Source organism: Neodiprion pinetum, chromosome 3, assembly GCF_021155775.2.
Source record: "Neodiprion pinetum isolate iyNeoPine1 chromosome 3, iyNeoPine1.2, whole genome shotgun sequence".
Lineage (NCBI taxonomy): Eukaryota > Metazoa > Arthropoda > Insecta > Hymenoptera > Diprionidae > Neodiprion > Neodiprion pinetum.
The window spans coordinates 35,815,185-35,842,748 of record NC_060234.1 but is presented as its reverse complement, the minus strand read 5'-3'; the positions used below and the strand labels follow the sequence as shown (position 1 = coordinate 35,842,748).

Below are 27,564 nucleotides of genomic sequence, written 5' to 3'. Positions count from 1 at the left end.
ATACGCGTGTATTTTTACGTATGTATAAATGTATACCTGTATACTAATTTATACATCGCGCACGATGCGCATATAATAAAATTAGTTTTTATTGACGATAGGAAAACATTATTTATAAAAAAATGTCAAGAGACTAAAGTGGGGAATGCGGGTGTTGGTATGAACCTGTGATCAAGGATATTCAATAATCTTGTCATGGAATAAAAACTTCATATAGCGAAGCAGTTGTATTTTTTCTTCTTCAACGAATGCCTACTATACAAGCTCTAATATCCAAATATTTTCGCTATCCAGATTATCGTTATATTTTTTTATTTATTTATGTTTTTAATATTATTCATTTAATAATTATTTTGTATTTATATGTATACAGATAATGTATCATCTTTTCAATAATTATCAACAGTTAAAATTAGATTACAGCCTGGGAATAATCGTACGGATTTAACATAACAGTACAACATACTGCAAGTAGAAATCTGTAGTTGTGAAAATTTGAAGATGAATCACCCATTGATCTATCAAGGTGTCAGCTAGTGATCGACAAATGGCAATCTCATCGAGCTTCAATTTCCTCAAACCCTCACGATATGAATCATTCAAATGTTCATTTTTGGACATTCATTGGAGAGGAATTTGTAGTTAAAAGCTGGTGGGCAATGTCATCCGACTTTGAAGTACAGTCGTTGGTGCTTAATTCTTTGATTGATATACATAGATGTAAGAGATGTTGAAATTTTCGTTTCTGAGCCTAGATAATCTCGAGGATAATCTGCGATTTGAAAATTTATCATGTCTAATTGTAAGTGTGATGACACTATTGAAATAACAGTGGATCGTAAACAAGTTGAAAGCGGACAAATGAATTCCGTACAGTCTGTTACTTTCAATTCATCCGATACTGATACAAATCAAGTTCAAATTATGTAGTCTTAATGAAAACAGTCCAACACTATTATGTAATTCCAGCAGGGAATAGGGATACACAATAAGTTCATTTCAGTAATAATAATAATGGTGATAATAAAGTAATAATATTAAATAACAAATGTAAATCTGGGACAGGAAAAATTCGTAATAATATTGTATACAAAGCCTAGTTGCTTCCCTAATTAAATATTTTGGAAGCTCACACGCCACCTTTATTTTTATTTCAATTTATTAAATTATATCATATTTGTTTCTGTACTATGTATTAGTTGTGCAGCATGGGAATTTTAAGCATCCTCTTTTCTTTAAAATTTCAGCCTGCAAGACGTTGCCAAGTAAAGAGTATCGCAAAAAAAAAAAAAAATACTATATGCAATTTTAATAAGGGTAAAATTCATTCAAAATAAAAAGTAATAACTTTCAAGTCGAAAACTACTTTTCAAACAGTGAAACTTTTTATAAATCCAATGAAATAATTTTAGTTCATTTCTTGATGCAAAGGAAATTCGTCAAACAAACAAACTCCAACGAATTTGACTGGCATCGATTTTCATGTTTTTAGTACACTGTAATTTTAAATTGTTTTTAAATTCACCGAGGATGCCCAATTTTAGATGAAACTGCGTTTATAATTGATTAAATAATAAAGTAAAGGCTCCGACGGGACTGTCAGATTTCCAGTTCATATTTCTATTTCACTTCACAAGAATGAGACTTTTAACAGTAACTGTCAGGTAGCAAACAATTTGGTACATACTTACTGATTTATGGTAAATGTATTATAAGTCCGAATAAATCGTACAATAAGCGAAAGACAAGTGGCTTTACACGACCTGCACAATTAACACTATTTTCTCGTCCATCGCTCATTAGCTCTCAATATGATTGCCTCCCAACAATTTCCAGCTCTCAATACAAATGAAACGTCAAATAATGAATTATTGGATTTATTAGTTTAAATGATAAACTAAAATATGTTGGGGCACCGTGTCCAGTCGCCCTTGTTTTTACATTCCCAGTATTCCCCGGTATAAATGTGACATAAGCTGTCTGTAAATTGATCTCTCTGCTTCTTGAACCAAATGGGCTCGTACCCCTCATATGGTAGACCTGCAATTCAAGAACAATGTACATACTAAGATAGCAATAAAATTCATAGAATTTAAAGCATTCAAAAAAGAAAGTTTTATACTTTGAACAACTTGATCATCAACTTTGCGTTGATAACTGAAATGATTTTACCTTCTGCCGCGGCTTTTTCGGCATCTGCCTCACGGCTTCGTCGAACTGCTCGTTGTTTATCCTCTAGCCGTAACTTATGAGCGTTCGCCTCATCCCAGAGTCCATTCTCCATTAATCGTTGATCGGGACGTAGCCGTGAATCGGTGGGTGCAACACCATCTTCTGGTTCGTTCAGCTGACAAGCCAGTTCCGTAAATGAGTAGTATTTCTCACAGTCCTCACTATTAATGCAAAAATATATTCTTACAGATAAAGAATGAATACAAAGTAGAATTTCATGATTCTACGTCAAAACTATTTCCCTTTATGTTAATTAGAATAAGGCTGCTTTCAACCATGTGACTTTTTTTTATTTTGAGTCGAGGAAGTACATTTTCCAATACAAAGTCATTTATTGAATACTGACCACGATTGCGACTGACTGCTGATTTTACTTGAAGCTCGCGTAAGCGGCCCTCTCTCCCTCAAGGCTTAGGTGTTCAGTATTCGATAAATTGTAGATCTCAAAGTATTGCCTTTTCAATATGCAAGCATATATCGATGGCAACAACGCATATAATTTTCAAACAATTCGTACTACTTACGGCGGCATACGTCGTTTCCAAGCAAGACTGTAAGGACCAGTTTTATAAACAGGATTATCAGGGGTGCCGGAAGAACTTATAACGGGAGCAACTTCTATTTTAGTATCCCAAGTTCCTTGCACAACCCATCTAACAACGTTGTTCGCATCCATTACAACCCCTTTTACTTTGCGTTGGCTATCGCGCGAAAAGTACGAATATGGTATGTACTTCAGATGGCATTTCGTACCGTCATGATGGTTAACAATATCCATGTCACCACTTTGGTCAACCCACAATTTTCCAACTATAATATTATGCACAGTGGTCGTTACTTTCCTCCATGTGTAGTGCTGTGAGGTTCCAATGAACTCTAAATGAGCCGTACCCAAGGGAATAACCTACATTTTATAATTATAATGTTGTTATAATAAACTTCATAGAGAATTATATGAAATTAGATATAAACCATACTAATTTGTAATAATTAACATATAAATAGTTTTGTATGCCAAAACCATTGATTCACTGTAGTTTCCACAATATTTTTCCGTGATTTTAGTAGTTATTTCACATGTTCTTCAAGAAGGACGATCATAAGTTCGTTTCAGTGATTTTTATTGAATCTAAAATTAAAATTATTGTATTCTCAAATAGAGAAAAACAACGGACGATTACGTAAAAATTTTATTGCCTAGGATTTTCTCAGTTAATAATATACCACTTTTTAAGAAGTCCATTTTGAATTCTTTATCACGACCACTAGCACAGACCCCAGGAAGTTTAGTTTCCAAACGACATAATACATACAGTTATACAACAGTACTACGATCCAGTCAAATAGTCAAGGTTAAATCAATGCAGCAATTTGGTCAAATTAAGCTAGATGAAAGCAGATGTTTTACAGACAATTGTCTGAATTAAATTTTCACCACAGTGTAAAAATTACCTGTAGATATTTTCCACGAAATTTCGAAGCCATTGTGAACTCTTGCCAACAACGCCACTTTCGCCCTTCACAGTACTGTGCAACCATTGGTGGATGATGGGATACCTGCTCGGAAATAGCTCGCCATCCAAGATCATCAGTACGATCGCATTCATATGTCTCACCTAGCAAAGGGTTAAACGGTTTACCCGTTCGAGAAGCTGTTGTTGAGTAACTTGAAACCGTAAATGCTGCGACATATGCCATTTGTTCGCAACTATCTTCACATTCTGCAGCTCTTGAAGGACACACACACGAAGAATATAAATAAAATAAAGAATAAATGCACTGCCAAAATTATATAACAAAAGATGAATAGAAAAAGAGCCTTGTCTTTTTTACTTATGTAGATAAACCAATGGTTTGTAATACCTATCGAGTATTTCTGCATATTCATAATCCTCTGTAAGGCGTTGTAACATACTGAGTGGTTCGGAAAAATTTACAGGCATTGGGATCTTTGAAAGTTCTTTTCCGATGCAATTCTTCATTATGCTCCAGAGATTTAGTGGATAGTTAGGTTTAACAGGTACCCTAGTTCGACGTTGTCTTTTTGAGACTGTCATCCCGGTGCTAGCTGCTGCTTCGGTGCCATTGTTAGAATTCCAAGCCGTCTGTAAACAATGATACATATTTAACTCAACATTAGTCATTGTTATTAAAACAAAAATGTGTGTATCACAGATATCAGACGTATATGTCTAACAGAGAATCAATATTACTCACAGTAGCCAGTTCGCTTGTGGAGTTTGTATCACTCGATTTAGATGCCGAAACAGATGGATCAGTCAGAATATGGAACGAGTTATTAGCAGCTGAGTCAGGACCGGGAGATGGATTAGCTGGATCACCCTCAGAGCTTGAACCATCATCACTACCTTGGGAATCCGTACGATCGCGATCCCTCGATGTGGAGTGTCCACTTGCTACTCCAGGAATGTTTAAGGTAAATGTATCTGATTCCTGGGCATCGTAGAACTCAGCGTTATCTTCTTCGTCCTCCGACGGAGAGGCATGCACTGGGGCGTCTGTTTAAATGGACATAAGATGAATATCGAAATTCACCAAAAATAGATACATACATTGAGTAAAGAAATTATGCCTAAGCTCTAGCGTTAACGAGTTTATACACCATGCTAGTATAGAATAATAACTCTAAACAATTTTTTTTGTGGTAAGTTAAAACACTAAAATGAAAGAAAAAACATTTACAAAACTTTTTCACACATATTTTCTGTGACATATCAACCTTAGTTTAGTCCAGGCATATGCAAACGAGATAACCGCGAAATATAAGATCTCAGTAAAATTACAAAGTAAAGATTGGTGAGAAAATTCTTCATTTAGGTATGATAAGCAGAGTTTGTAAAATATACTGGCCTGATTAAAAACTAAGTCAAACTAATCTACTCAAGTAGGAAGTAATGAAAGAAAAATATGCGTATATACATAGGTATATTTTTTCCAACTACGACATAGTGACGTGTCATTAGATCGAAAGTATAACATTAGAATTATCTCAAGTGTGACAAATTTTTTAAAGGTCTTGACTGTTATCTCAGGTGGTCTTAGGTTTACCTATTTTGTCCCAATAATACTTCTTCAAAAATTCCAGCAATACCTCTACAAAACTATTCACATGAAATTTGACTTACATATTACTAAATACCAAAATACACGTTACGAATGCACGAAAATCGTGACCCGCAAGGCCAACTCTATCTCAATGACACCCTCCAAGTCTGAGACAAAAAACACTCGCGTGTACAAATGTAAAACCATTCATTCCGCCACCCACATTTCCGCTACTGTGTGCTGTCACTATGCAAAGATGGCTAGAACTCGGAAACTCTCTTCATTCGCCATCTGGCGAATGTCACGAGAACTTACCGACCCCGCCGTTTTTTCAATCGGTATACTGCTTAGGTCGTGTTTGTACTAGTGATACTACGAAAGGGGAAGAAAAAAAAACGACTATCGAAGGAATGATTGTCAATGAGAAAGTGTGGAGAGCAACGACCTGTTGATTGAATAACTTTAACCGTAGAGTTATTAATTACTAGTAGAACTACGTCTAGAGGCATTGCTTCAGATAATTCCAGATCTATTCAACAAGTTGCCAACACACCACCCAATCAATTGTTCATTTTTTTTCACTTAAGAACTGATAAAGGAATAATTGTGAATCACTTTCACCACAAAAGTACAAATAACACACTTGTATAAGGCATAAAAATTATTTGCTGATGTTAATTATTAGGAAATGTGAAACGAGCTGATCTTCAAAATAATGGTGTTAAAATATTAAAAATTTCGAAACTGTCAATTTATCTCCTTTTATGTAATTTTTGTTCGTACTTAAGTTTGTATAAGTCTTGCGATAATAGAATTAAGAAATTAGAGGTTCTGATAGACATCTATTTCCAAATTGACCTTTTAATTATTTGATGAAAATACCCTTTGCTTCCATAGTAACCTTTTACAATAAAGTTCAAACAATATCGTACTGAAGTATTCGATCCATGTGTATATGAAAAAGCATACTGTTATAAACTTGCCTGATTTAATATTTATATGAAACCATAGATATATTACTATTATTTGAAGATATTAAAGTAAAAATATTCAAGCTGTTAATACCAATTAAATAAATACTCACGAGAAGATCTATGTCCACTAGGTCCTGAAGCTGGAGGTAAAGCATGCTGAGCTGCTTGTTCCAAATGAGAATGTTGCCTTGCAAGCTGCTCTACCATTTCTTCTAACCGTAATTTTTGTTCGCGTTCATGTTGCAACAACTTCTGCCACTTGTGTCCTTGTTGTTGGGCAAGATTGAGATAGTCGGAACATTTCTGCAATAGAATGAAATGATTAAAATGGTAAAATTGGTCAGACAGTTTTGAATTGATCTAACAGCTCATAGTTCATACATTAATCATCGTGCTTGAAGCAAATCGGAAAAGAGCTGCACGCTCATTAACTGTTTTTATCTTGGGAGAAACATTAGACGAAACATCCAGAGTTTCAAGCTCATTCAAAGCCCGCTGCAACGCAGTACCCCGTTTAGTTATTAGATCATTACAAGTCTGTAAGTCTTCCAAGCGGTCAGTTAGATCTTTAACGATGGAGGCATGCTCAGCTTTTTGATTGTCATTGTCTTGATAATCTTCCTCATCTTCTTCTGAAACAAAGATACTTGCATAACGTGTACTATAGTATTATATAATTAGAACATGTTTCTCAAAGTAGTTTCTGCTTTATCGCATTGTCAGGTTCTATAGACAGCCCTTACTTTTTGTAAATTTCGACTTTACACTTCAATGTGCAAACTATGGCGATATTTTCAGCAACAAATTATTGTTACTTTCTTGCTTGAGCTGTTTCATTATAAAATGAAACTAGAGAATCTTCAAATTAACAGACTGAAACATGCAGATCATGTTTTTTGTTGAAATTCAACACGTACCTGACTCCATTGCTTGAATAGCTTTGGCTTTTGCTAATTCCAACGCAGTGACCCATTGCTGGCGTTCAATCTCTGTAGCTGCTTTTATATGAAATGTCTGTGTCCCTCCATTGCTCACAACAAAGGTGCACGGATCGACAGTATGGATTAAGGCCCCGTGCAATGATATGGTACCCCGACACGTATGCGCCATTTCTGCCTGGTTCCTAAGCGAAAGATGAAAGCATACGAGTCCTTCTACAATGTATCTCAATTCCTAAGTCAGAAAGTACAGCTTCTAGCAAATGATGCACTACTTCTGACTGTTACCAAAACTTATATGATATTTAAATTAATATTGATGCACGTTTGTGTAGAATGTTCGATGATCAAAAAAGCACATGATGAAACATGAGTGAAAATCTCATTTTTAGGTATCGAAATAAGTTTCTCTCACAAACACTTACAAGTGTATTTCCACTCCTTCAAAATACATTTATGATTAACAACATAAAAATAACATAACACTATAGCTGTTTGGGGCTAAAAGAAAATGATTATTTATGGACCAGTCGAATAACACATGAAGTTACGTGTCCTGTATATTTCCTTACGTACAGTGTGTGAGATTTTCATAGACTTTCTTAATAACATCATGCATTTCTAACTAGTGTTGCTTTTAAGATGTCAAAAAACAGTGATGACGAAAAAAAAAATGGTTTATAATGCTAAAGATCACGTATTATTTGAACGGTCCATAAATTTAGGAGTTCAGCACAGTTTCATAACACTGAATAATTCTGGGAAATATTTTACATTACAATGATCATCAACAGTAACTATTAATCACCACTTGTAGGCACGAACGATAATTCAAACCCATCATTGAAATACAAGCATCAAAATAAATGCATGTATACATCACGATTAGAAAAAGAAAAGAAAAAAAAATTTGTTAACATGAAGAAAAGAGATGCAAATAAATATATACTTGTAATATTTAATTCTCTCTTTGAATCCTGTTTACGCTGCTGGAACTCTTAACAGGTAGATGAATTTCTGAGGCACCAGTTACTGTTTTGCAAAATAAAATGGTATAAGAGGTCCTGATATAATGAGATAAAAGTAAAATAAATATACAATCATGTAGTAGATATTATATACATTGTTAAAATTGTAAGACAACTATGTCCCTTAACAGCTTTGCCCACAATATGTTAAAACTTGCATGATTGTGAACCACCACAGACCCACAATGCAGAGGACTTACGTCCAACTTTGATTCCATATCTAGTGAAGAAATGGTTAAAAATACATAATATCGGGGAGAATTTGCAGTCATATCGATAGGTGTTCAAGACATCCTTCACCAGTTAATTAGCAAAAATAAATGTCGAAGAACACTTATATAATTAGGGAATTAAACAATAAAGTCGTAGTTTGTACACGCTTATCAAAGAAATTATGAATACCATTTTATACATATGTCCGATATCAAATTTCACGTTCTTCATAAAAGAATAGCAATTTTAGTATAACTCTTGTCTTCGATAGTTGCAGTTAAAATGAATTACGATACAAAGTGTAAATATGCTGTGGTACTTGGTGTATACAGTAATCAAAGTATGCAAACTATGGATTATTTTTGATCTTATTCATACATCACGTATTCAATAGCAGATATTGTTTGCAATATTGTTACGGTAGTATATAGATTAATTAATGTACAGCCACGTTTCTCTGATCTGCTGCTAAATAGTAATGTTGAAAATAAGTGTTTTCAGTCACATTTTACCAGGCTAATATTGTGACAAGCAGAATGTATCACAATTACAGCACAAATAAGGGTATCAAAGTTAATTATTTCAATATTCATTAGAAAGGCAGGTATCATTGGACAGTTTTGTCATAAAATTGTATATTTCAATAATGGCAATAACAGTAACAATGATGATAATAATAGATAGGGCTTGTTCGAAGATACATTTGCGAGCAAAATCCGTCGTTGAGAAACATCAGTAAATATTAAACCCTGAGATTATGTCTACTGACATTAATGATTAGTCACTGCCTGCGTATGAATTATATTACTCATAGAAGAACAGAAAAAGCTCTTTTCATGATAAATTCACCACTTGAAAATAGCATGTACAATCTACAGACACAGGACACAGAGGCGGTCAGAGCTTCAATGAAATGTTTCAAACTGTTCGAAAAATTGCATGTACACCAACGGAAACAGGAATACAGGATAGGAACAAGGTATATAATAAATACATGGAAATTTAATGGGAGATCTAATGATGTGTCTGGAAAGCTGGACTGAAATGATATCTAGGAATTTTTTTAAGTACGTTCGGGTTTTTCTAAGTTTTTTCTTTGCTCTGTCTTTTTTTTTTTATTGTTTTACTTACTCGGAGGCTCTGCCACCTCTCCGCCTGCGTCGCATCGATATCTTTGGCCCCCCCGTTGGTTCAGCCCTAAACAGTCCACAAAACAAACACGCCCCATTCACTTTGTGTACATTGGTTTTTGAAAAATCTTTTCATTCTCTTAGCGACTTTTCATTTTTCTATCTGGACCATAGAAGTACAGCAATAAAAATAGGAAGAGATTATTGTGTGTATTAAAAGTAGAGCACGGTGAACGAGGACTTGAAAAACATACATGCCAGGCTTGCAAAAATTTCTCTGTAAAATTAAGTAATATACCTTAGCTTAACTTAACAATGCTGCATCTAGTAGCAGTGATATAATATGCTACCTATAGTATCGCAACACGATGCCTCAAAATCATCACATATATTGGATAACAGAAGAAATAATTTTATGGAAAATAGTAAATGAAATAACATTCAAGTAATATTAAAGTATAGCTGCAGGTGCAACGTGCGCATATTTCGACAATAATATAGTTGCATTATGGAATAATAACAAGCAAATAAAAATAGTAGAAATTAAGAGAAAGCTAACGTGCATTCAAACAGCAGCTGGACATTTATTGTATATTGATTATTGAATCGAGACAATTAATAGCGGTGACACGTGAAATGTGCGTAATTGCGGATTGTACAATACATATGTACGTGTATAGATATGTATGGCACAATACGAACACGCGACGTGTATGCATAAGGTTTTATACTACACGTAATCAATTGTAAGACGGCGAATTGAAATTGTAATACTATCGTTGAAAATCGCACAGTTTTAGCGACTCAGAATCGATGGACCTGAGGTCATGTTGCGTAATAAACATTTGAAAATAGAAATTACAAGGGATAGGTACTGTCAAAAATATATATATATGTATATATACCTGTAGTATGACAGAAGGCCATTTGACAGTACGAACCATCTTCTTTGGTAACCTTTCAGGTAATTAGTCCACTTAAACAGCCAGCCCTTCATATCTTGCGCACCATGCTGCGCTTTTATGTCACCCATTTTTAACACTCCTGATCAATTATATACTCTTTCTAGTAATTGTTATAAGCTTGAAATTCCACGTACACATCACCCTGATGACCAGCGACCATTTTATTTTTTTAGGCGCAGTCACGAGCGCAGCAGCGCGCTTCGTGGATTGGTACGCACATATGAATTACGAACTCCGGGGAGCGGAGTGACGGGAGGCGATGATGATGAGCTGGCGCCATCTAGTGCTCGAATCACCAACTCGACGTTGAATCCACTATGATTCCACTCAGCTGGTGGTTCTACGCAACTGCGCAATTGCGTATGAAATAGCGTGCAGACTGCAGAGATTGCAGGAGGCTAAGTTGGGCTAGGTTTTAACGATGATAAATAAACTTGCATGTCTCGTCTTACCTTTTGCGTATCATTGATTTATAAATCTCGTATGATTATTACTACTTCTTCTTATTATACGTAATACATGTATTGAACATTGAGCTCTATTGCTCTTTCGATTTCGCGATCGTTCGTCATCATTGACAAAATTTAATTATAATTTGTACTTCCTGTTCTTTTTAATGACATGTTTAAAAAATAAATGACATGCAACGCGGAAACTGTTCACGAAGTCGTAAGAACATCTACCTTTGGTTGGTCTTAAAAAGCATCACGTAAATAATTAATTTGGATTCGATAGCCGAAAATTATTTGAATTTTATAGAAGAAATACTACAACTTTCTCAAACCGTTGACATTGATCACGTCGTTATGTTTACTCTTACTTTTTACTTCTGAACAATTTAAATGAAATGTCTAAACAAAAGAAACTCGGTTGGGGATATGTATATTCTTTCTTTTATATTTTAATTTATGCTAACCTGATGACTTGTTTGGAATTCGTTCGAGAATTCTAAAAAGTTCTGCTAATTACGACTCCTTGGTATTATTAAGGACAACTAAAAAAGACCGTAAAACACTAAAAAAAATTTTTTCTTTAGCTGATCTACAATAACAAAATAAGTAGAGAAAGCGTATGGGATCAGTTCCAGAGGAAATTCATTTTTATTAAATATCTTTGAAAGTGAATTTGCCCTGGATTTTTCACTAAATCTCGTGTCTTGAAGAATTTTTCTCTCAGTCTAAACGTGGGGATTTTTTAAAATTAATAAACGTTCTAGAAAAACCTAACACCACTCATAATATTAACACATACACTTCTCTTACCAGTTATCATGTACTCAAAAAAACGCTAAACGCCAAGTTAACGGTAATAAATAAAAAATCGTCTTTTAATTGTTGCATTTAGAACCAAATTGTAAATTAAATGTTGCACACAAAGTGCAAATTATAGATACACATAATATCCAATTCTATGTTTCACTGTATACTAAATTCTAGTTTCGATTTAACGATGTTATGAAAAAGTTCTTGTATAATTCCTACCAACACTTTGTTCGGAAATTGACTGAAAGTACTGTCAGTACTAAAAATCTACAGTATACGTCACTTGAACTATACTATTTTCAGTACTGACAGTACTTTCAGTCAATTTCCGAACACGCCCTATGCAGCACTTACGGACTTATCGTGTGCGATCATAATATAAAAATGCTTCGTGTATTGAATGTAATTGAAAAAGTTACGCAAATTTCTCCTCTGGTGATACAATTTACTAGGATGAGAAATAATAGTTAAAAGGATAGATATAAATAGTTGTATTGTTTTTCAAATCGAATAACAGAATATTAGCACATCCTGTTGAGCTGACCAGTGATGTAATTGGGAAGCCCTATCCACGCCAAGGTGATATTAAACCACACGATGTACTTATTTTGCAAGTCACTTGGACAATGAGTTAGAGTTGAACAATTCACCTGTTGTATGAATCTCCTAATTGACGACTAGCCTTTACATTGACGGTGGGGCGGAATTCTTCACACTCCATCTCACTCCGATTTTTTCCCCGTCTTTTTCTGTCACTGACTCTCTCTGTCCCTCCCGCGCTAGCTCGATCTCTCTGTCTCTCTCCCTCACTTTATCTCTCTCTCTCTACAGAGGGCCGTGCTTCATAAAATTCCATTCAATGCTTCAGAAGGAGAGAAAATAAGCAGCACAGTTATGTACTTGGATGGTAATGTTAGTATATTCATTAGTTTAACTCACACTGATAAAGCACACAGGTAGTTACGTGGGCGATATGGTTCGGGGGCAATTATTAGCATTGTTATGATTTAGCATTAGTTGAGTATGTACCTAGAAACTGTTATGCCAGGCCAGTACACGTTTCTCCTTTGAAGCTATACGACATCTGCTAGTCAGCCCAGCTGACAGTTGTGCTCTGTTTTGATTCGTGGCCAGACTCTTGGTATTGCACATAAACTGCACGAGAATTTTTTATAACCAGTGTTTATCAACATTTGTAACTCACTTCTGTGCAACCTGTTCACGTACACAACCAATGTCACTCTTCAATTGGTGGTACGGATTTTAACCAGATCAGATCTGATGATTTTTTCTAAGAACTAAAACTCCCGTGTCTTCAAAATAATTGTTACAATGAACAGAGTGAATATATATACGTATATATGTACATGCGTTATATCAACTTATATTATACGCGCAGCATAACTTTCTGTATAATTTATTACAAAATGTGCGAATAACTGAAAATTGTGAAAACTAATTTAAATTTTCAACATAACATAAAAATGGATAAAAACAGATTCCAAATCATACAAAATGATGCTTTGGAGAAACATATTGATAATAAAAGTTTCAGAGAACCAAGCGGATCCAGTTATCAGCATTCAGAAATAAGCAGATCAATTTCAGAAGACGAGCTTTACAAAAAGTGTACAAAAGGAACCCAAATAGATCTACCATTGCCCTCGTGGAAGTATTTGAACAACGCACAAAAAATGAGACCTTCAACATCGGGATATTTTCAGAAACTGAACAGAGTTAATGATATGTACCTGAGCTATGGATCTAAACAACCGCTTCACTTGATGCAAAATGAAATTACACTAAATTCTCTGCAGCACAGGCAAAACAACAAATATGTTGCTTTGGACATGATTACACCTCCACATATTGCACGTAACAATTCATATAACGATAGTAATTACTTGGATCCAGTGAGCAGTTCGTGCAACACCTGTTGTTGCATGTGTATGAGCAACAGAGGTATGCAATCGCGTAGAACTTTAAACCTTGAGGATGAGGATAGTCCTCAGGGACTATCGTGGAGGCGATTACACATGAGTAGAGCTAAGCTGAAAGCTACTGCAACTACTTCTGAACTGCTAAGTGGATTTGCCATGGTGAGATGATAGTTATTAGTTCGCCATTTGATTTAATAATAGAGCAGGAAAGGAATTATATCATCTATCGTGTGCACCGTGCTACTCCCTAATTTGCATTGAGATGAAAACAAATTGTAACGAGGCTGAAGCTAGCAGCCAGAGGTAGCAGCGAAACGTTCTAATGTTCATTCGAATAAAGTAGTGAAAAAAATTTCGTGAATCAAAATTTCGTAAAATACTTTCAACCCCCTAATACTTTTATAGAATCATGAGGATAAAATTAAACTGCATTTTTCTACTTCCAAAAAGTTTAACACGTTTGGATACTAACTCTAGCAGCTAGCTTCAGCTTCATCGCATTTCAAAAAAAGCATTAAAATCATGTAAAAAAATCAATGCGGTTCAATTCTACAAAAATCACTTCTACATAGTAAATGCTAAACAATATTTTCCTACAGATTGTGTTTGGCACAACCCACAACATTCAGAGCAATCATCAAATCTTCAAAATCATACATTGAATCGTCAATTTCGTACATTTTCATTTAATTTAATTTAGTCTAATTCAATTTAAATTATTTGTGTTGAATTTATGTGTGTTTTGTGTCAAACAAGTATTATGGTAGCTGTGTTAAACTAGAAAACTATTCCATAGAAAACTTTCTGTAGAAAAATGTTTTGTAGAACAATATTCTGTAGAAAAATTCTCCTGTAGAATAATTTATGCAGGATTATTTATAATAAGAATCTCAAATTCCTTTCTGCAGAACATATTCTGTAGAACATTTGCCCTGTGTAACTGATTTTTGTATAATCAATCCTCGTCTTCAAAAACGCTGATTACATTTTGACATGTTACTGACAAACTTCGTAAACGAAAAACAAATAAATTTATAATATTTCGGTATAGCTACATAGATTCCAAAAAACTGGAAAATGTCGACTCGAATATTGGCAAACAAGTATTATGGTTGTTTAACTCTGGGGTTGATATTTGGAGTATCAACCAAATTGACAGTATTGCTCCTGGAACAATTTAGAATATTCGGTTTACAGTCTCGGTGTATATCGTAAGCCTGATGTAGGTGCTTTAGGTCATAAATTATCCTTATCAGTTCAAAGTTATCATCAACACAACAAGAACAAAATTACAGGTACGAGAACGTTGATGCAGGTACGTGCTAACGAATAATTATTTCCAAACAATTTTCTGTTACTTCCAGTAAGTTTCTGATATTTCCTGTTACTAATTCCAACGTGCTTGTGAATATTATACTTCACCATTATGAATTTAATGGCACACATACTGTCTCAGTCTGTGGAAGGACACAAAAATTATGGACACCACAAATTTTAATGTGCGCTAGCTTAAATGGTTCCACACAATTTCTTATCAGCCATAATATTATACACATTTGATATATAACTACTCTGGGATGGTAAACGCTGAAACTATATGAAATGAAATAACGAGTAGCTAACTTGTAGAAATTTACAATTATTTGTGATGCTTAATCTTACAACACCACATAAAATAATATTACGTCAGCTATTAACGTGTGATGTACTGCTGCTAGGATAAAAATTTTAAATATGTATTGCAAAATATCTTGTGCGAAGGAATTGCAAACTTGATTTTTTTTTTACATTGAATCAGCTGACTTCAGTATTTGAACAGGGGTGAACAAATTATACATGAAAAATATACAATTTGCTATGTGTCGCAAACTATGTTGAAAATAAGTTTAAATTTTAATCTAAGTCATTCTTTGTTTCAGGTAGCTATGGTGGAGTTGCAAATAAATGAACCGACAGCAGTACCGGAATGGCTATTTGTAATGTTTGCTGTTTGTACAACTGTCCTGGTATCAGTTCATATCTTTGCGCTTATGATTAGTACGTATCTCCTGCCTAATGTCGAAGCTATAAGTAAACTTCAAATTGCTCGGTTAGTAACTGAATCCCCTCATGAGCGAATGCGCGGTTTTATAGAACTTGCTTGGGCATTTTCAACTGTATTAGGGCTATTCCTCTTTTTGGTAGAAGTGGCTATTTTATGCTGGGTTAAATTTTGGGACTATTCATTCACAGCTGCCACAGCTAGCACAATTATTGTAATTCCAGTACTTATTGTTTTCATAGCATTTGCTGTACATTTCTATCATTCTTTGGTTGTCTATAAATGTGAAGCCTCCGTTTCAGATATGAAAGAATTAGAAAGTATCAGAAAGAATTTGGATAATGTGACAATTAGTCAAAGTACCGTGTGATTTATGATGTCAAGTTCTGCTGCTTCAGGGAAGCTGGTTTCTCCAATAGTTTGAGAAAATGTGAATGGTTCTTGTTAATATATACATGCATATTTGTCGACTACATGACCACAGCTATGCATAATTATTTTAAGTGAGTTTATTCGGCTAAAATAAAGAAATAGTAAATTCTGATGGTACGAATTTATTCAAAGAAAGCATCTATCGAAATAAAAATAAATTGAGTTATTACGAATTATTTAAAATTGGTTCACTTCCAATCAACCTATGAAAACATAACTTTCTATCAGCTGCGGAAGTCGCCGATACAGAACATGGCAAGACGATGTACAATTTGAATCAAGCATACTTTTTACTCACATGCAATAAGCAAGTACAAAATAAGTATTTCTTATGACAAGACCTGTAGGTCAACTTCAACTTGGTAATTTCTGTAACGATTGCAAAAACCTTGGTATCACAAATGAACAAAAGTTGGACGTTTGTTATGCGTTTGTGTCATGCTATGCAAAAGCAGCAGCATAACAAGATGGCAATAAATAACAGGCTCAAACACATCTAACTAGGTAAAACATTCAACGATGGAATGACGTGCAATAAATAGATGACCAATACAGTCTGTGATATTTATGTAAAGATAATTTTCCTCCATTAATGGCAAACTGTTTATCGTGAAATTAATAGGACGTTCAAATTTTACCAATTGTGATCAGCCCATTGTCAATAGAAAAAGCAAAATTATTAACTGAATGGGTTGGATGGAAATAAGTGGTGACTTATTATTTATAAACTATACAAAATTCTTCTAATACCCAGATAAAATTGGCAAGAATGACAAGATATCAAGTCCACTGTTGTAATCGATGGCCATATATAATGTATAAGTATTGAAATAGTGTCCAATAAATCAGAATATCAGGTTTTTATAATACAAACTATATTATGTGAATATAAAAAATTAAAATTCTCGTTCGCATATTCACAAAAACACTACAATAGCAATGGGAAAATAGTTTAAGCATATAAGCGAAAGCAAAATAAAGCTTATATCTGTGATCAATATGAAAAAAAAAAAAGAAACAAATTCCTATCTTTCATGTTACTAAGAATTACAAGGAAATTCGTAAATTTTAGTTAGATAGAACGAAACAAAATGTTTCCTTCAGTGACAGTTTTGTAAGGTGTGGTGAGTTACAATAATTTTGCAAACACGGTAAGAGTACTCAATAAATTCGCGCCAACATTTCACAATCTAAATCATAAGATCTTCACGATTAGACTTCTCTGAATTTTTGATTGACAAAGTAATATAGAAAATAAACCTTAACATATACGGTGGCAGGCGTTCAAAATTTGCAAATAGAAAAGTTTAAAACTTATCGAGTTTCGAAAATATTTGACATCCATTTAATCTTTAGCGAAAATTGCAACTATAGAAGGGTGTATATAATACACAAGCACACAGGTGCCCATGCGCACACATATGCGATAGTACAAGCGAGAGCTCTTATTGTTAGAACATTTCATACATCGTAACAATAATAATAAAAATAATTAAAATTACTGTTTCAAGTTTCAATTTGCGATTTTTATTTCAATTCGTTTTTTTGTTCTTTTTTATACTAGCGTAAATTGTATTTCTAATGTATTTAGACTCTTTAATTTAAACTTTATACTTAGTTTATCAATACATTAGAAATTATACAAATAAATATCTTTTATACCGAATTCTCATTGGATTTGTTTCATAATAATTTTCGTAAAATCTGATATCCTCAGAGACGTTAGGTATGTAACATTTTTTTCAATACTTGAGTACATACGAATTTGTTTCGATCTACCGTGAAAATGTATTATTAGTATGTATCTGGGTTATTTGAACATGTATTATTTCTCACGTATTTTATAAACTAAGGTTTAGTCTTATGGTCATGAATAATCTCTATGGTAGTTTTGTCGCCCCCTGCAAGAAAATTGCTCAAAATTAACCCAGGAACGTTACACTTGGTGTGGCATACCCAGCTCTTTTTTCCATTGTGTAATGCTTTCAGTCGCCAGACTTCAATGACTCATATGTATTTATAACCAATTGTTGCGATATTCGACTTTATCCTACTCCCTTGCATTTTTAATCGTTTAACAGACAATTATGCATTGGATTTATGAAGAAATCTTGATTGCAGCTGAAATCATCGTATCTTGAAGTCGGTCGGGTGGCAAACACTCAAGGGTACGGTTAGTGATCGGCTGTGAAAGTGTACCGTTCGAGGGTTAAAGATCTGAGATTTCTGTCATACAATTGGAAGCAATTATAATTTAGTGAGGTCCAAAATAAATTTATAAAGCTATTGGAACACAAAGTTTAATTTATGGAACATTATGTTTGGCATTTAGAGTCAACCATTCTGGTCAACTTTCAATTTTATATTGAAATTACATAATATCAAGTAACTGCTGACAGTAAGGGTGAAGTCCATGCAATGAACGATATGCTATCTTTTAAAACTTTGAAATCTCAATAAATTAATCAAGCATTGCATTTGTATGATAATTTAGAATCTTGAGATTGTAATTCTAAACCACATTTTTGATGCATTTGGTTATAGATTATAGATCAACAACAGTGTTTAATTTTTTTAAAGACATACGAGTCGTCATTGAGTTGTAACAGACTTAAGAAAATTTGATTGTACATATTATATATTATGTATACTTAAACTCTATTTTTTCAATATCAACACGTAATTTGATGTCAAAATACTATTTTTCTGATGATCAATGAACCGTCATTTGCTTGGCTTGGTCGGCACACAGGAGCTTAAAGTTTTTTTATTAATGTTTCTCATGTAATAATGAACCTATTGATTTAGGTATTATTGACAAAGATGCAATTCTTCATATACAAGTGTTATTTTAATGTTTGACCTTAATTCATCATTCTCCACATATTCCTCATTTTAAAATTAAGTCAATAAGTGAAATGTAGCAGTCTCTTGCAAGGGTACGATGTTTGTTCGAAATATCTGGCAAGGAGAAAGTTGAATATTTTCAATACATGTATGAATTCATGTATATGTATATATATTTATTTTATTCCAAAAGCAATTTGAATATCATTGTGTGTGATCATTCATTTTACTTTTGAATAAATTCAAATCGATTTCTTCTCAAAACATTAATATCAACACATCATTTTACTTATATAGGATCTATTTTTCTGTGCTAATATTAAGTTAGCAAATAAATAAAGTTGCAGATGTAAGTTACAGAATAATTGATTGTTATTCTAGGTTTGCACGCTGTAATTTCTGATAATTAACGTATGAATTGGGGTAAGACTAGTATGTGCATAACTGCTGAAATGCATTCAGGGGATTCATAGATAGAAAGAACCATAGATTACCCATTGATAACACGTTATAATAAATTTTCTAACTTGACTGAATAACTCGACGAGCTATAAGGAGTGTGCCTCAATTTTCTTCAATATCAAGAAACAATATTATATTCACCAAAATCGCGTACTACCATTGTCACACAAGCAATTATGTTTCGTTACCTACTTTTATTGCTCCTGAAAATGATGAAATTCAATATTTTTTTGTAGACTTTTATGTAGGGAAATATTTAATATTTCCAATGCAAGAGATTTCTTTCCTTGTCCGTAACTTCGTGCAACAATTTTACTTAAATAACTTCAACTTTTTGCGATGTCGGATAATTCTAGATAATCTTAAAACATTAAAAATTATCATATATGTGTGTGTGCGTGTATTTACCTATGTATGTACTTATGTACGTACGTATGTATGTATGCATGTATATATGTATGTATGTACAGAAAAGTTGTTTTGTATGAAACTAAAGCGGTTTTAAAATAAAGTCACAACCTGCACACTTCTTCACTGGATGCACTTGCGAAATCGTCAAATGATCACTTATAGTCATAACTCTAATAATATGTTACGTACACTTTCAAATTATAATCGTTCCATAATAAATTAAAACACATTTTTTCTGTATGAATTATGTACCTTTAGTGTTTACATTCAAATAATAGTATGATAGACCAAAAGGTACTGGATGACAGGGAGTAATTAATAGTATAAAAATAAAAAAATTAATCTGTTCGCTGACTCAGCTTCTCGATAAATACCTAATTTGACTAAATCTGCACCGGCAGTCTTAGAAATTCTGGGATGCCACCAACAGTAACAAATTTACCAAATGATCTATCCGATATAATCTCTAAATTGCTGGAGAGTGCAATAATCTAACGTAAATATTCAACAATATAACAAATGAAATACGCTTAATGAATGATAATACTTATCATAAATCACGCATAACTTTAGATTACAACTCAGAAAATGATTTTCACAAAAATGAATGTGAATTAAAATTCTTCACATTAGCAAATTTTTGTTTTGCTCTATTACGTTAATGAGTTTTAGCTACAGAATGCTATACAAGCCTACCATCACATTATATTTCAGAATCGATCATACAAATTCATTGAATGTTTTAAATGCTCGTGACATTATTGCGTTAAATGAAAGAAATGACTTTCGAAAATATTTTGTAGGGTTTAAGAAATACTATATTAACAAAGCAAACAGTAGAATGACCAAAATCTATTCTAATATAAACTTTGCACAGTTGTTATTCTATTAAACCGTATAATTATACCTTTTGCCACAAACCATATTTTTGTAGATTTACTTTTGAAAAAGGGACTTGAAGTAATATACGTATAATTTTGATACATGCAGCTGTGTCGTACAGTGCACCAACGTGTATATTTTTTGGGTTTTTGAGGAATTGAAGGAAACATTTTCTATTGTTATTAAATTTAGAATAGGTATTACTGTAATTACACGTTAAAACCAAAGTCGACATGCAAGATAATTATCGGGAAACTAGTATTCTCGGAAATAATTACCTCTACATGTCATATAACTCTTAATCTCTTCAAAGCCAAATTAAGTAATTGAGATACATAATAATAAATTACCTATATCACGTGTAAAATGCGAAAACTAGAAATTGCAATAAACTGCTAATTATTAGTTCTCCTGTAATCCAGTACCATTTTCCCCAGCTAGTAATGTCAGAAAAAATTAAATTGAACTATACAATCTACCCATAATACAACGATTGATTATTAACAAGCAGTCCATTTGCATAGATTCTCTGACGTCAATTATTGTTTCATTATTTTTTTTGGGTCAAAAGTAATAACACAAACAATTCTTTCTTCTTTTTCAAATTCAACACTGCACTTATGCGCTACTCCACTGCGCATGAATAAAATAGTAAATGGGGAAAAAAATTACTTACACAAAATGATGTTGATGAAAAAAAGATAATGATCTTGAATGACAGCGAAATTCTCACGATACATGTTTATGTGGTGGAAATTGTGATTTGGCATGGATCGTGACAGCTGTCAAACTTCCATATGTTTCGAAGGTGGATGAGTTATAAACGGTTCACTCCACATGCGACGTAAATCCCCCTGTAATGTATAAAATTAGGAGCCTTCAATAAAAATATCAAACAGTTAATTGTAGTAGAAATGAAATCAACATTCTTCATTGAGTAAAGATTTGGTTACTACTTCCCATTTCTCATTGAGAGGGAAAGAAGAATACGTTCAAGCGTACCAAACATTAAAATTATTACCTTCAGATAAGCCATGGTAAGTAGTGGCAGTAGTGTGAAAGGTACGAGGTAGAGGAGTGCTGGTTGGGCTGCTTTGAAGACTTCGGAACTGACGGTTGCAGTGAGTAGTCCAAGAAAGTAGCCAATCAACGAACAATGGAAGTAACTAATGCGACTTAAATGGCGTGGCGGAGGAACACCTGTTTCACAACCGCCCGGCAATAACTGGCTTTTTTTATATGCATCATAACGTAGGACGAAACAGAGCAGTAAACCTGGCATAACCACGTCTCCAAGACCCAGCATTGAAAAATGCCCTGCTTGATGCATAGATGGGAATACTAGCTTGCCAGGTAGAGAGAGTTTAGGAGCTTCTCTGGCTACACCTCCTAAATGCAATCTACGTGCCACCAAACCGACTGGATTATCTGCAGGGCGTGTTGCGACCTGTGGAAGATAAATGTTGATGTAATGAATATTTGGATACAATAATAAATAAAATATAATCATCTTTCGTAGAAATCTAAACATTATCTGCATGAAAGTTCTTGTGGTTTTGATCACCTGTAAGCCAAGTACCAACCTTAACCATGACGTTTGTGCTGAATATATAGGACGAGAAGAAGACCCAAAAAACATCATATATGAGGAGTCCCGTTAAAAGTAAAGTGGAAACTTTGAGACTTGGCAATCGGACAAATGCTATGAATGCGACGCACAGACCCATTCCCATGGCATCCATCAACAACCAATGACCAGTGAGTACCCAGATGCACACGATGCTCACGCTCAGGGAAAATGACAGTAGCTCCGCACCTGTGAATCTCCCACACATACCAAACGATATTTTGTTCCCATCAGAACAAGGTCGGATGATATATTGACACATTGGTAACAGCAAGAAAGCCAGCGCTACCGTAGCTATAACTGGAACAAAAACATGAAAATGTTTTCAATGCTTTGGCAGTGAAATTTCCAATTTTCGATTATACTGAGGTGACAACATTCTTATCTGAGAAAAATTTAAGTGAGCTAATCAACGATTAATTTACTTCTAGTACACAAACAGCACAGTTTGATTATTATGTATAAACCATACGTATTGTGTGTATGAGGGATTGGGAGGAAAAATGAAAATTTATCTTTTCTTTTCGAATAAACTATTGCATATTAAAGTAATACTCACTTGCAGTGCATATTGCAAAGAGCATTTGCATGCTGTCGAAGAAAAAGAACATGATCAGAAGGGAGACTGAAGCTCCGAGAGGCAAACATAGAGCGTGCATAGTTTCTAGAGTTTGAACGCCTCCGCCATTAGCACAATCGGAAGGTCCCGTGCTAACTATTCCTGACAGCAAATTAGTTCGTTCTTTCTCTTTCTCTCTTTCTCTGGCTTCTTGTTCCATGTTTAGTGATCGAAAACTGCCGTATACAATCAACAAAATTGATATCAAAAATGTTGAAACTCTGGAAGAATCCATGATGGAATAAGCCCTGTAAAAATGTGAAAAAGCTATTTGTATATCTGATGGCGTCTTATAACCATATTTTCTATTATGCATACCTATGTATTTATATCGTGCATTTAAATAAATATTTCACATCTGACTCATGACTGACAAAACTTTTTGTACTCACCACTGATAATCCACTTGATTTGTGGCCATCTTTGACGAGCCTATGGCCGTAGCTCTAAATGCTATACTGAAACACTGCGTGTCATTTAGATTTCCTTTTCCATCCGAGCTGAGTGGTTCCTTAGATCATCTACAGCCACAGCTGAAAACAAAGTTCAATAGGAATCAGCGGAAGATGAATGAAAACTGTATTTCATAAATATAAAATATAGTTAACAAAGAAAGTTTTTAATTCTACAGTTTGTTCAGTCATCGCCAATTTTACTCCAGCTAATTCAAAACGGACATAACAAAATATGCAATATAATTATTCAAGAATGTATCAAACTGAATTGAACACTAGATCTGTATATTAGGCCAAATCGATTTAAAAGTTGATATTGGGATTTATATTTTTAAAGTTTTCTGGCAATAAAACTAACTTTGTACTCGTACAATGACCAAGGGGTAAAATAATGAACAATAATCATACTATTCATCTGTATTGAACTGCTGTATTTATGAGTAAGGACGATACTGAACTGAAACCCAATAGATTGTTCTTAATTATAATAACATTGAATTTACTTAATTTATTATGTAAATTGAACTCGCTATTTTTTTAACAATTGAAATTTTTTCAGGTGAAATGTTATTGTTAGATCTGTGTGCACAATTGGTGCAGTCATATAGCTATGTACACATTGAAAAGTTTATCAGCCGCAAACTTAAAAAGACGTGCCGTCCTGAAGTGTAAATAACAGGGTCGACTTGTCCTTTTGAACTTCATTGACACGAATTCATTCGAGAGAATCACAACAAAAGCAGGTGAGCTTGAACTAATATTGTAGATATGTACAACAGTCACAACATGTGAAACAATGTTGGTAAGCAGCATCAGTGGTAAGCGTAAAGAGAATAAAGATGGAGAAAAAAAAAATTATATTGACAGCAAACTATAGCACATTACCTAGAATTAAAGAATCTCAGCATAACAGCAGGTGCAGTACCGTGTAGTTCTTTAAAGCCATTCAAGACCTTCGTCTAACACCTGCCACACAAATACACACCGTAAAGTTGCACCCAAAATGGAGTTCATTGTCCGTGATAATTCTACAATGAGATGACAAAAAAATCACAGCTGTAAGATAAATACTCGATAATAACGTGAACGGTGGATAATGAGCGAAAGGTGGCGAAAATGGAAGAATCTAGTCAGTTTATCTAGTCTATTTCTGCTCAGCAGTTCCGTGTTGATTGAGAGAATGCTCGGTAGTTCAACGATGCTAGTTCGTCTTGAAAACATTCGCATCGTAACTGATGCGAGAAAGGACATCCGTTGGGTATCAGTAATGAGACATTAACACTCGGAAACAATAGGCGGGACCTTATTTAATCATTTTTAGAACTTAAAAATTCTTGCAAAACAGTAAGAACACCATTTTGGTAAACATAAGGGTCACGTGACCCTTTGGCACCATGGAGTAAGGAACGAGGCTCTTGCTGATACCCTAGATCGGATTTCTCTTGTCGAAATTTTTCATCGAGCCAACTTCCCCTACCCTATGTCATACCGAGATTGGGTCTTTGAATAGAGATAAATAATTACACGCCAATCACCTCATCGATACTTATGAAAATATTTTCCGTCCACCATGCACCGAGAATAAAAACTTCCGAGGAATTGACACAACAATCTAACCCACCAAGCGTGAAATCGGGAATACGGGACCTCAGCAGTGAAGCTACCTACCGCTGACAGGCGCAGCTCGACTGTGCAATGCGTTTACGCGGTGTGCCTCGGCATGACATGCCTGTACACATGCAACCTTTGCACATGTTGCGTTTAGACATGATCGTATTCACGTTATTTTAATACGATATGATGGATTTTCACGCGTAGCCCGCTGATTATGCTGTGATAGTACTATTATGTGTAGTAATTTGTATGATATCAGTTGATATTATAGAAACATGCTGTCTGTGCAAAGATTGTGCGGTCTCAACTATATACAGCTAATTAGGAAATAGAAAGCCGCACAATTGTGTGCGAATTATGTTATATAAATATGTACGGCACTGGCAAAACAACGTTATAATTACGAGCCGACTGTTGTCTCAGATGAACGCAAAATTTGGGCATTATTTTATCCTTGGCCCATCACTTAATGCACAGTGAATTATTTTTTCATGCTACTCGACGTTAACTGCGTAGCACATTACCCAAAACCGACCGTGGTTTCGTGATAACTGATAACTTATTATCCCTCAAATAGAATCATAAAATTGAACTTTCCATTTTTCGAATGCACTACGAATTGCGCATGCATGCGTATTTCTTCTTTCGCCCCTCCAGCCGTTGTACCAACACTCACATGAAATTTGTTAACTTCACTCGCATTGGCACACAGATTTTTTTAAAAGGTAGCGGCCATGGCGACCGTGCAGATCTTTCGACAGACTGGTAATAATAATTTCATTAAAACCCGCAAACACAATTGTCATTGAATAAAATTTTACGTTCTGGCCAATGGCCTTTGTTTGAAGTCGAAATCCATTAACCAAGTTCTGTGTAAAGTGAAGATTATTGTGTAATAGGTTCATAACCTCAAAACCGTTATGAAATACTAATTTTACTATTATTTGGCAATATCTTCTAAAGAAATTTACATACGTCTTTTGAAAAATATCTGAATTTTAGGTAAGCAGCTTCTGGGTGCAGCTCGCTGTGCAGTTGCTACCAGTCCTTCGATTCGGAACAAGTACTACATTGTTACTCCACCAGAGGAGTCGATGGAATGGAACGATGTTACGGATCGCGCAGTGAACAATATGTTCCTCTTAGAAATCTTTCGAGGAATGGGAATCACTTTTTCTTATTTGCTAAGAGAACCAGCTACTATAAATTATCCTTTTGAAAAGGGACCTTTAAGCCCTAGATTCAGAGGAGAGCACGCGCTAAGAAGGTGACTATTTCAAGCTTTAATCACTTGTTATTAGTCAAGTTGTTATCATTACTAAAATTTTGTAAAGGTACCCATCAGGCGAAGAAAGATGTATCGCATGTAAACTATGTGAGGCTATTTGTCCAGCTCAGGCAATTACAATTGAGGCAGAGGAAAGGCCAGACGGTTCTAGACGCACAACTCGTTATGACATAGATATGACCAAGTGCATTTATTGCGGGTTCTGCCAGGAAGCTTGTCCTGTTGATGCCATCGTGGAGGTATGAAAGAATAGGCATATTTTTAAATCTTACCTCATTTGACTTTTGATTGCCTTAGTAACATTTCGTTTCGCTTAAGGTTATGAACACTTGATATAAATTGATACACTATCAAAAATCAGCCTAAGCATACTTTATGCTAACGAATGAGCGCACTAGTTTTCGTTGAAATGAACTATTGACATCTAAGATTCGAAATATTGATCACTCTCACAGAAAGTTAATACTTTTATACAAAAGATGGCATTTTGTAAAGGTATTAGACGAAGAGAAGGCATTAAATAAGGCATTATTCTGTTAAAAAAAAAAATTAAACACGTTCTGTTGCTAACTGGAACTTCATTTATAATTTAATGAAATTCAATTATTAATTCTTTCTTCAGGGACCTAACTTCGAGTTCTCCACTGAAACTCACGAAGAAATGTTATATAATAAAGAGAAGCTACTCAACAATGGAGATAAATGGGAATCTGAAATAGCTGCAAATATTCAAGCAGATCACCTTTATCGCTGAACCAAGTTCAACTACTTAGTCATCTTGTAAAATCCAAATAAACGTAAAATCTAGTAAAATAATACAAGCTGTTGTTGAATGTAAATACTACTTACTTATTTTAACTTGCAATACAGTAGGCAATGGCTACTCTTGTAATTAGGGAGTTACCAAATGCTCCTTGCCCCAAACTCTGTGAAGCAGTACGTCGATGATAACTTGAAAAATAAAAGTTTTAGACAGATTGTCTGTTTTGAGTTTTTTTTTTCTTTTTTTTTAAATTACTATACCTTTTATTTTTAATCATATTCAATTGCATACGAATGTGTCCAGACATTTCACACTTACATTACACAGATTACTCGGGAAGCACGCCACTTATTTCTATAATAATAAATAATAATT

General features: G+C 34.2%; 4 protein-coding genes across 20 annotated transcripts; 2 read left to right on the top strand and 2 right to left on the bottom strand.

Moving 5' to 3' along the window:
* Positions 1-190: 190 nt before the first annotated feature.
* Osbp (oxysterol binding protein) lies at positions 191-12,886 on the bottom strand. Of its 6 annotated transcripts, none has more exons than XM_046617043.2 (11): positions 12,748-12,886; positions 12,459-12,670; positions 7,190-7,395; positions 6,654-6,904; positions 6,383-6,575; positions 4,450-4,751; positions 4,096-4,337; positions 3,685-3,961; positions 2,757-3,136; positions 2,173-2,393; positions 191-2,040 (listed from the first exon to the last, which is right to left on the bottom strand). In XM_046617043.2, exons 2-11 carry the CDS (start codon positions 12,527-12,529, stop codon positions 1,898-1,900), a joined length of 2,286 nt encoding a protein of 761 aa, XP_046472999.1. In that variant the 5' UTR covers positions 12,530-12,670; positions 12,748-12,886; the 3' UTR covers positions 191-1,897. The 6 variants fall into 6 exon arrangements, with proteins under 6 accessions (XP_046472999.1, XP_046472995.1, XP_046472996.1 ...); XM_046617039.2 differs by lacking the exons at positions 12,459-12,670; positions 12,748-12,886 and adding exons at positions 9,583-9,648; positions 10,487-10,775; XM_046617040.2 differs by lacking the exons at positions 12,459-12,670; positions 12,748-12,886 and adding exons at positions 9,583-9,648; positions 10,487-10,775 and having other exon boundaries at positions 6,654-6,901.
* LOC124214617 (calcium release-activated calcium channel protein orai) lies at positions 12,147-20,876 on the top strand. 7 transcript variants are annotated; one of them, XM_069134104.1, is made up of 4 exons: positions 12,147-12,387; positions 12,640-12,720; positions 13,358-13,907; positions 15,668-20,876. In XM_069134104.1, the coding sequence occupies exons 2-4, from the start codon at positions 12,713-12,715 to the stop codon at positions 16,157-16,159; spliced, it is 1,050 nt and encodes a 349-aa protein (XP_068990205.1). In that variant the 5' UTR covers positions 12,147-12,387; positions 12,640-12,712; the 3' UTR covers positions 16,160-20,876. The 7 variants fall into 7 exon arrangements, with proteins under 7 accessions (XP_068990205.1, XP_068990206.1, XP_046473026.1 ...); XM_069134105.1 differs by lacking the exon at positions 12,640-12,720 and having other exon boundaries at positions 12,150-12,387; positions 13,364-13,907; XM_046617070.2 differs by lacking the exon at positions 12,640-12,720 and having other exon boundaries at positions 12,150-12,387.
* SppL (signal peptide peptidase-like protein) lies at positions 17,971-25,867 on the bottom strand. 6 transcript variants are annotated; one of them, XM_069134100.1, is made up of 7 exons: positions 25,193-25,867; positions 24,410-24,552; positions 23,462-23,602; positions 23,010-23,317; positions 22,407-22,750; positions 21,845-22,270; positions 17,971-21,677 (listed from the first exon to the last, which is right to left on the bottom strand). In XM_069134100.1, the coding sequence occupies exons 3-7, from the start codon at positions 23,488-23,490 to the stop codon at positions 21,609-21,611; spliced, it is 1,176 nt and encodes a 391-aa protein (XP_068990201.1). In that variant the 5' UTR covers positions 23,491-23,602; positions 24,410-24,552; positions 25,193-25,867; the 3' UTR covers positions 17,971-21,608. The 6 variants fall into 6 exon arrangements, with proteins under 6 accessions (XP_068990201.1, XP_068990202.1, XP_068990200.1 ...); XM_069134101.1 differs by having other exon boundaries at positions 25,543-25,867; XM_069134099.1 differs by having other exon boundaries at positions 25,146-25,206.
* ND-23 (NADH dehydrogenase (ubiquinone) 23 kDa subunit) lies at positions 25,750-27,404 on the top strand. Its single transcript, XM_046617077.1, has 4 exons — positions 25,750-25,903; positions 26,141-26,405; positions 26,473-26,665; positions 27,049-27,404. Exons 1-4 carry the CDS (start codon positions 25,873-25,875, stop codon positions 27,178-27,180), a joined length of 621 nt encoding a protein of 206 aa, XP_046473033.1. The 5' UTR covers positions 25,750-25,872; the 3' UTR covers positions 27,181-27,404.
* The last annotated feature ends 160 nt before the right edge of the window (positions 27,405-27,564 follow it).

Coding starts and splice junctions, on each gene's coding strand:
- LOC124214617 (XM_046617066.2), top strand. CDS start 13,293: ATGGATAAAAACAGATTCCAAATCATACAAAATGATGCTTTGGAGAAA. Junction 13,908..15,667: donor TGCTAAGTGGATTTGCCATG/GTGAGATGATAG, acceptor TCTTTGTTTCAG/GTAGCTATGGTGGAGTTGCA.
- SppL (XM_069134100.1), bottom strand. CDS start 23,490: ATGGCCACAAATCAAGTGGATTATCAGTG. Junction 23,318..23,461: donor AATCAAGTGGATTATCAGTG/GTGAGTACAAAA, acceptor ACATTTTTACAG/GGCTTATTCCATCATGGATT. Junction 22,271..22,406: donor GCACAAACGTCATGGTTAAG/GTTGGTACTTGG, acceptor TATCTTCCACAG/GTCGCAACACGCCCTGCAGA.
- ND-23 (XM_046617077.1), top strand. CDS start 25,873: ATGGCGACCGTGCAGATCTTTCGACAGACTG. Junction 26,406..26,472: donor GGAGAGCACGCGCTAAGAAG/GTGACTATTTCA, acceptor AATTTTGTAAAG/GTACCCATCAGGCGAAGAAA. Junction 26,666..27,048: donor CTGTTGATGCCATCGTGGAG/GTATGAAAGAAT, acceptor TTCTTTCTTCAG/GGACCTAACTTCGAGTTCTC.
- Osbp (XM_046617039.2), bottom strand. CDS start 10,614: ATGGGTGACATAAAAGCGCAGCATGGTGCGCAAGATATGAAGGGCTGG. Junction 3,962..4,095: donor TATGCAGAAATACTCGATAG/GTATTACAAACC, acceptor GTGTCCTTCAAG/AGCTGCAGAATGTGAAGATA. Junction 2,041..2,172: donor CGAAAAAGCCGCGGCAGAAG/GTAAAATCATTT, acceptor CTTGAATTGCAG/GTCTACCATATGAGGGGTAC.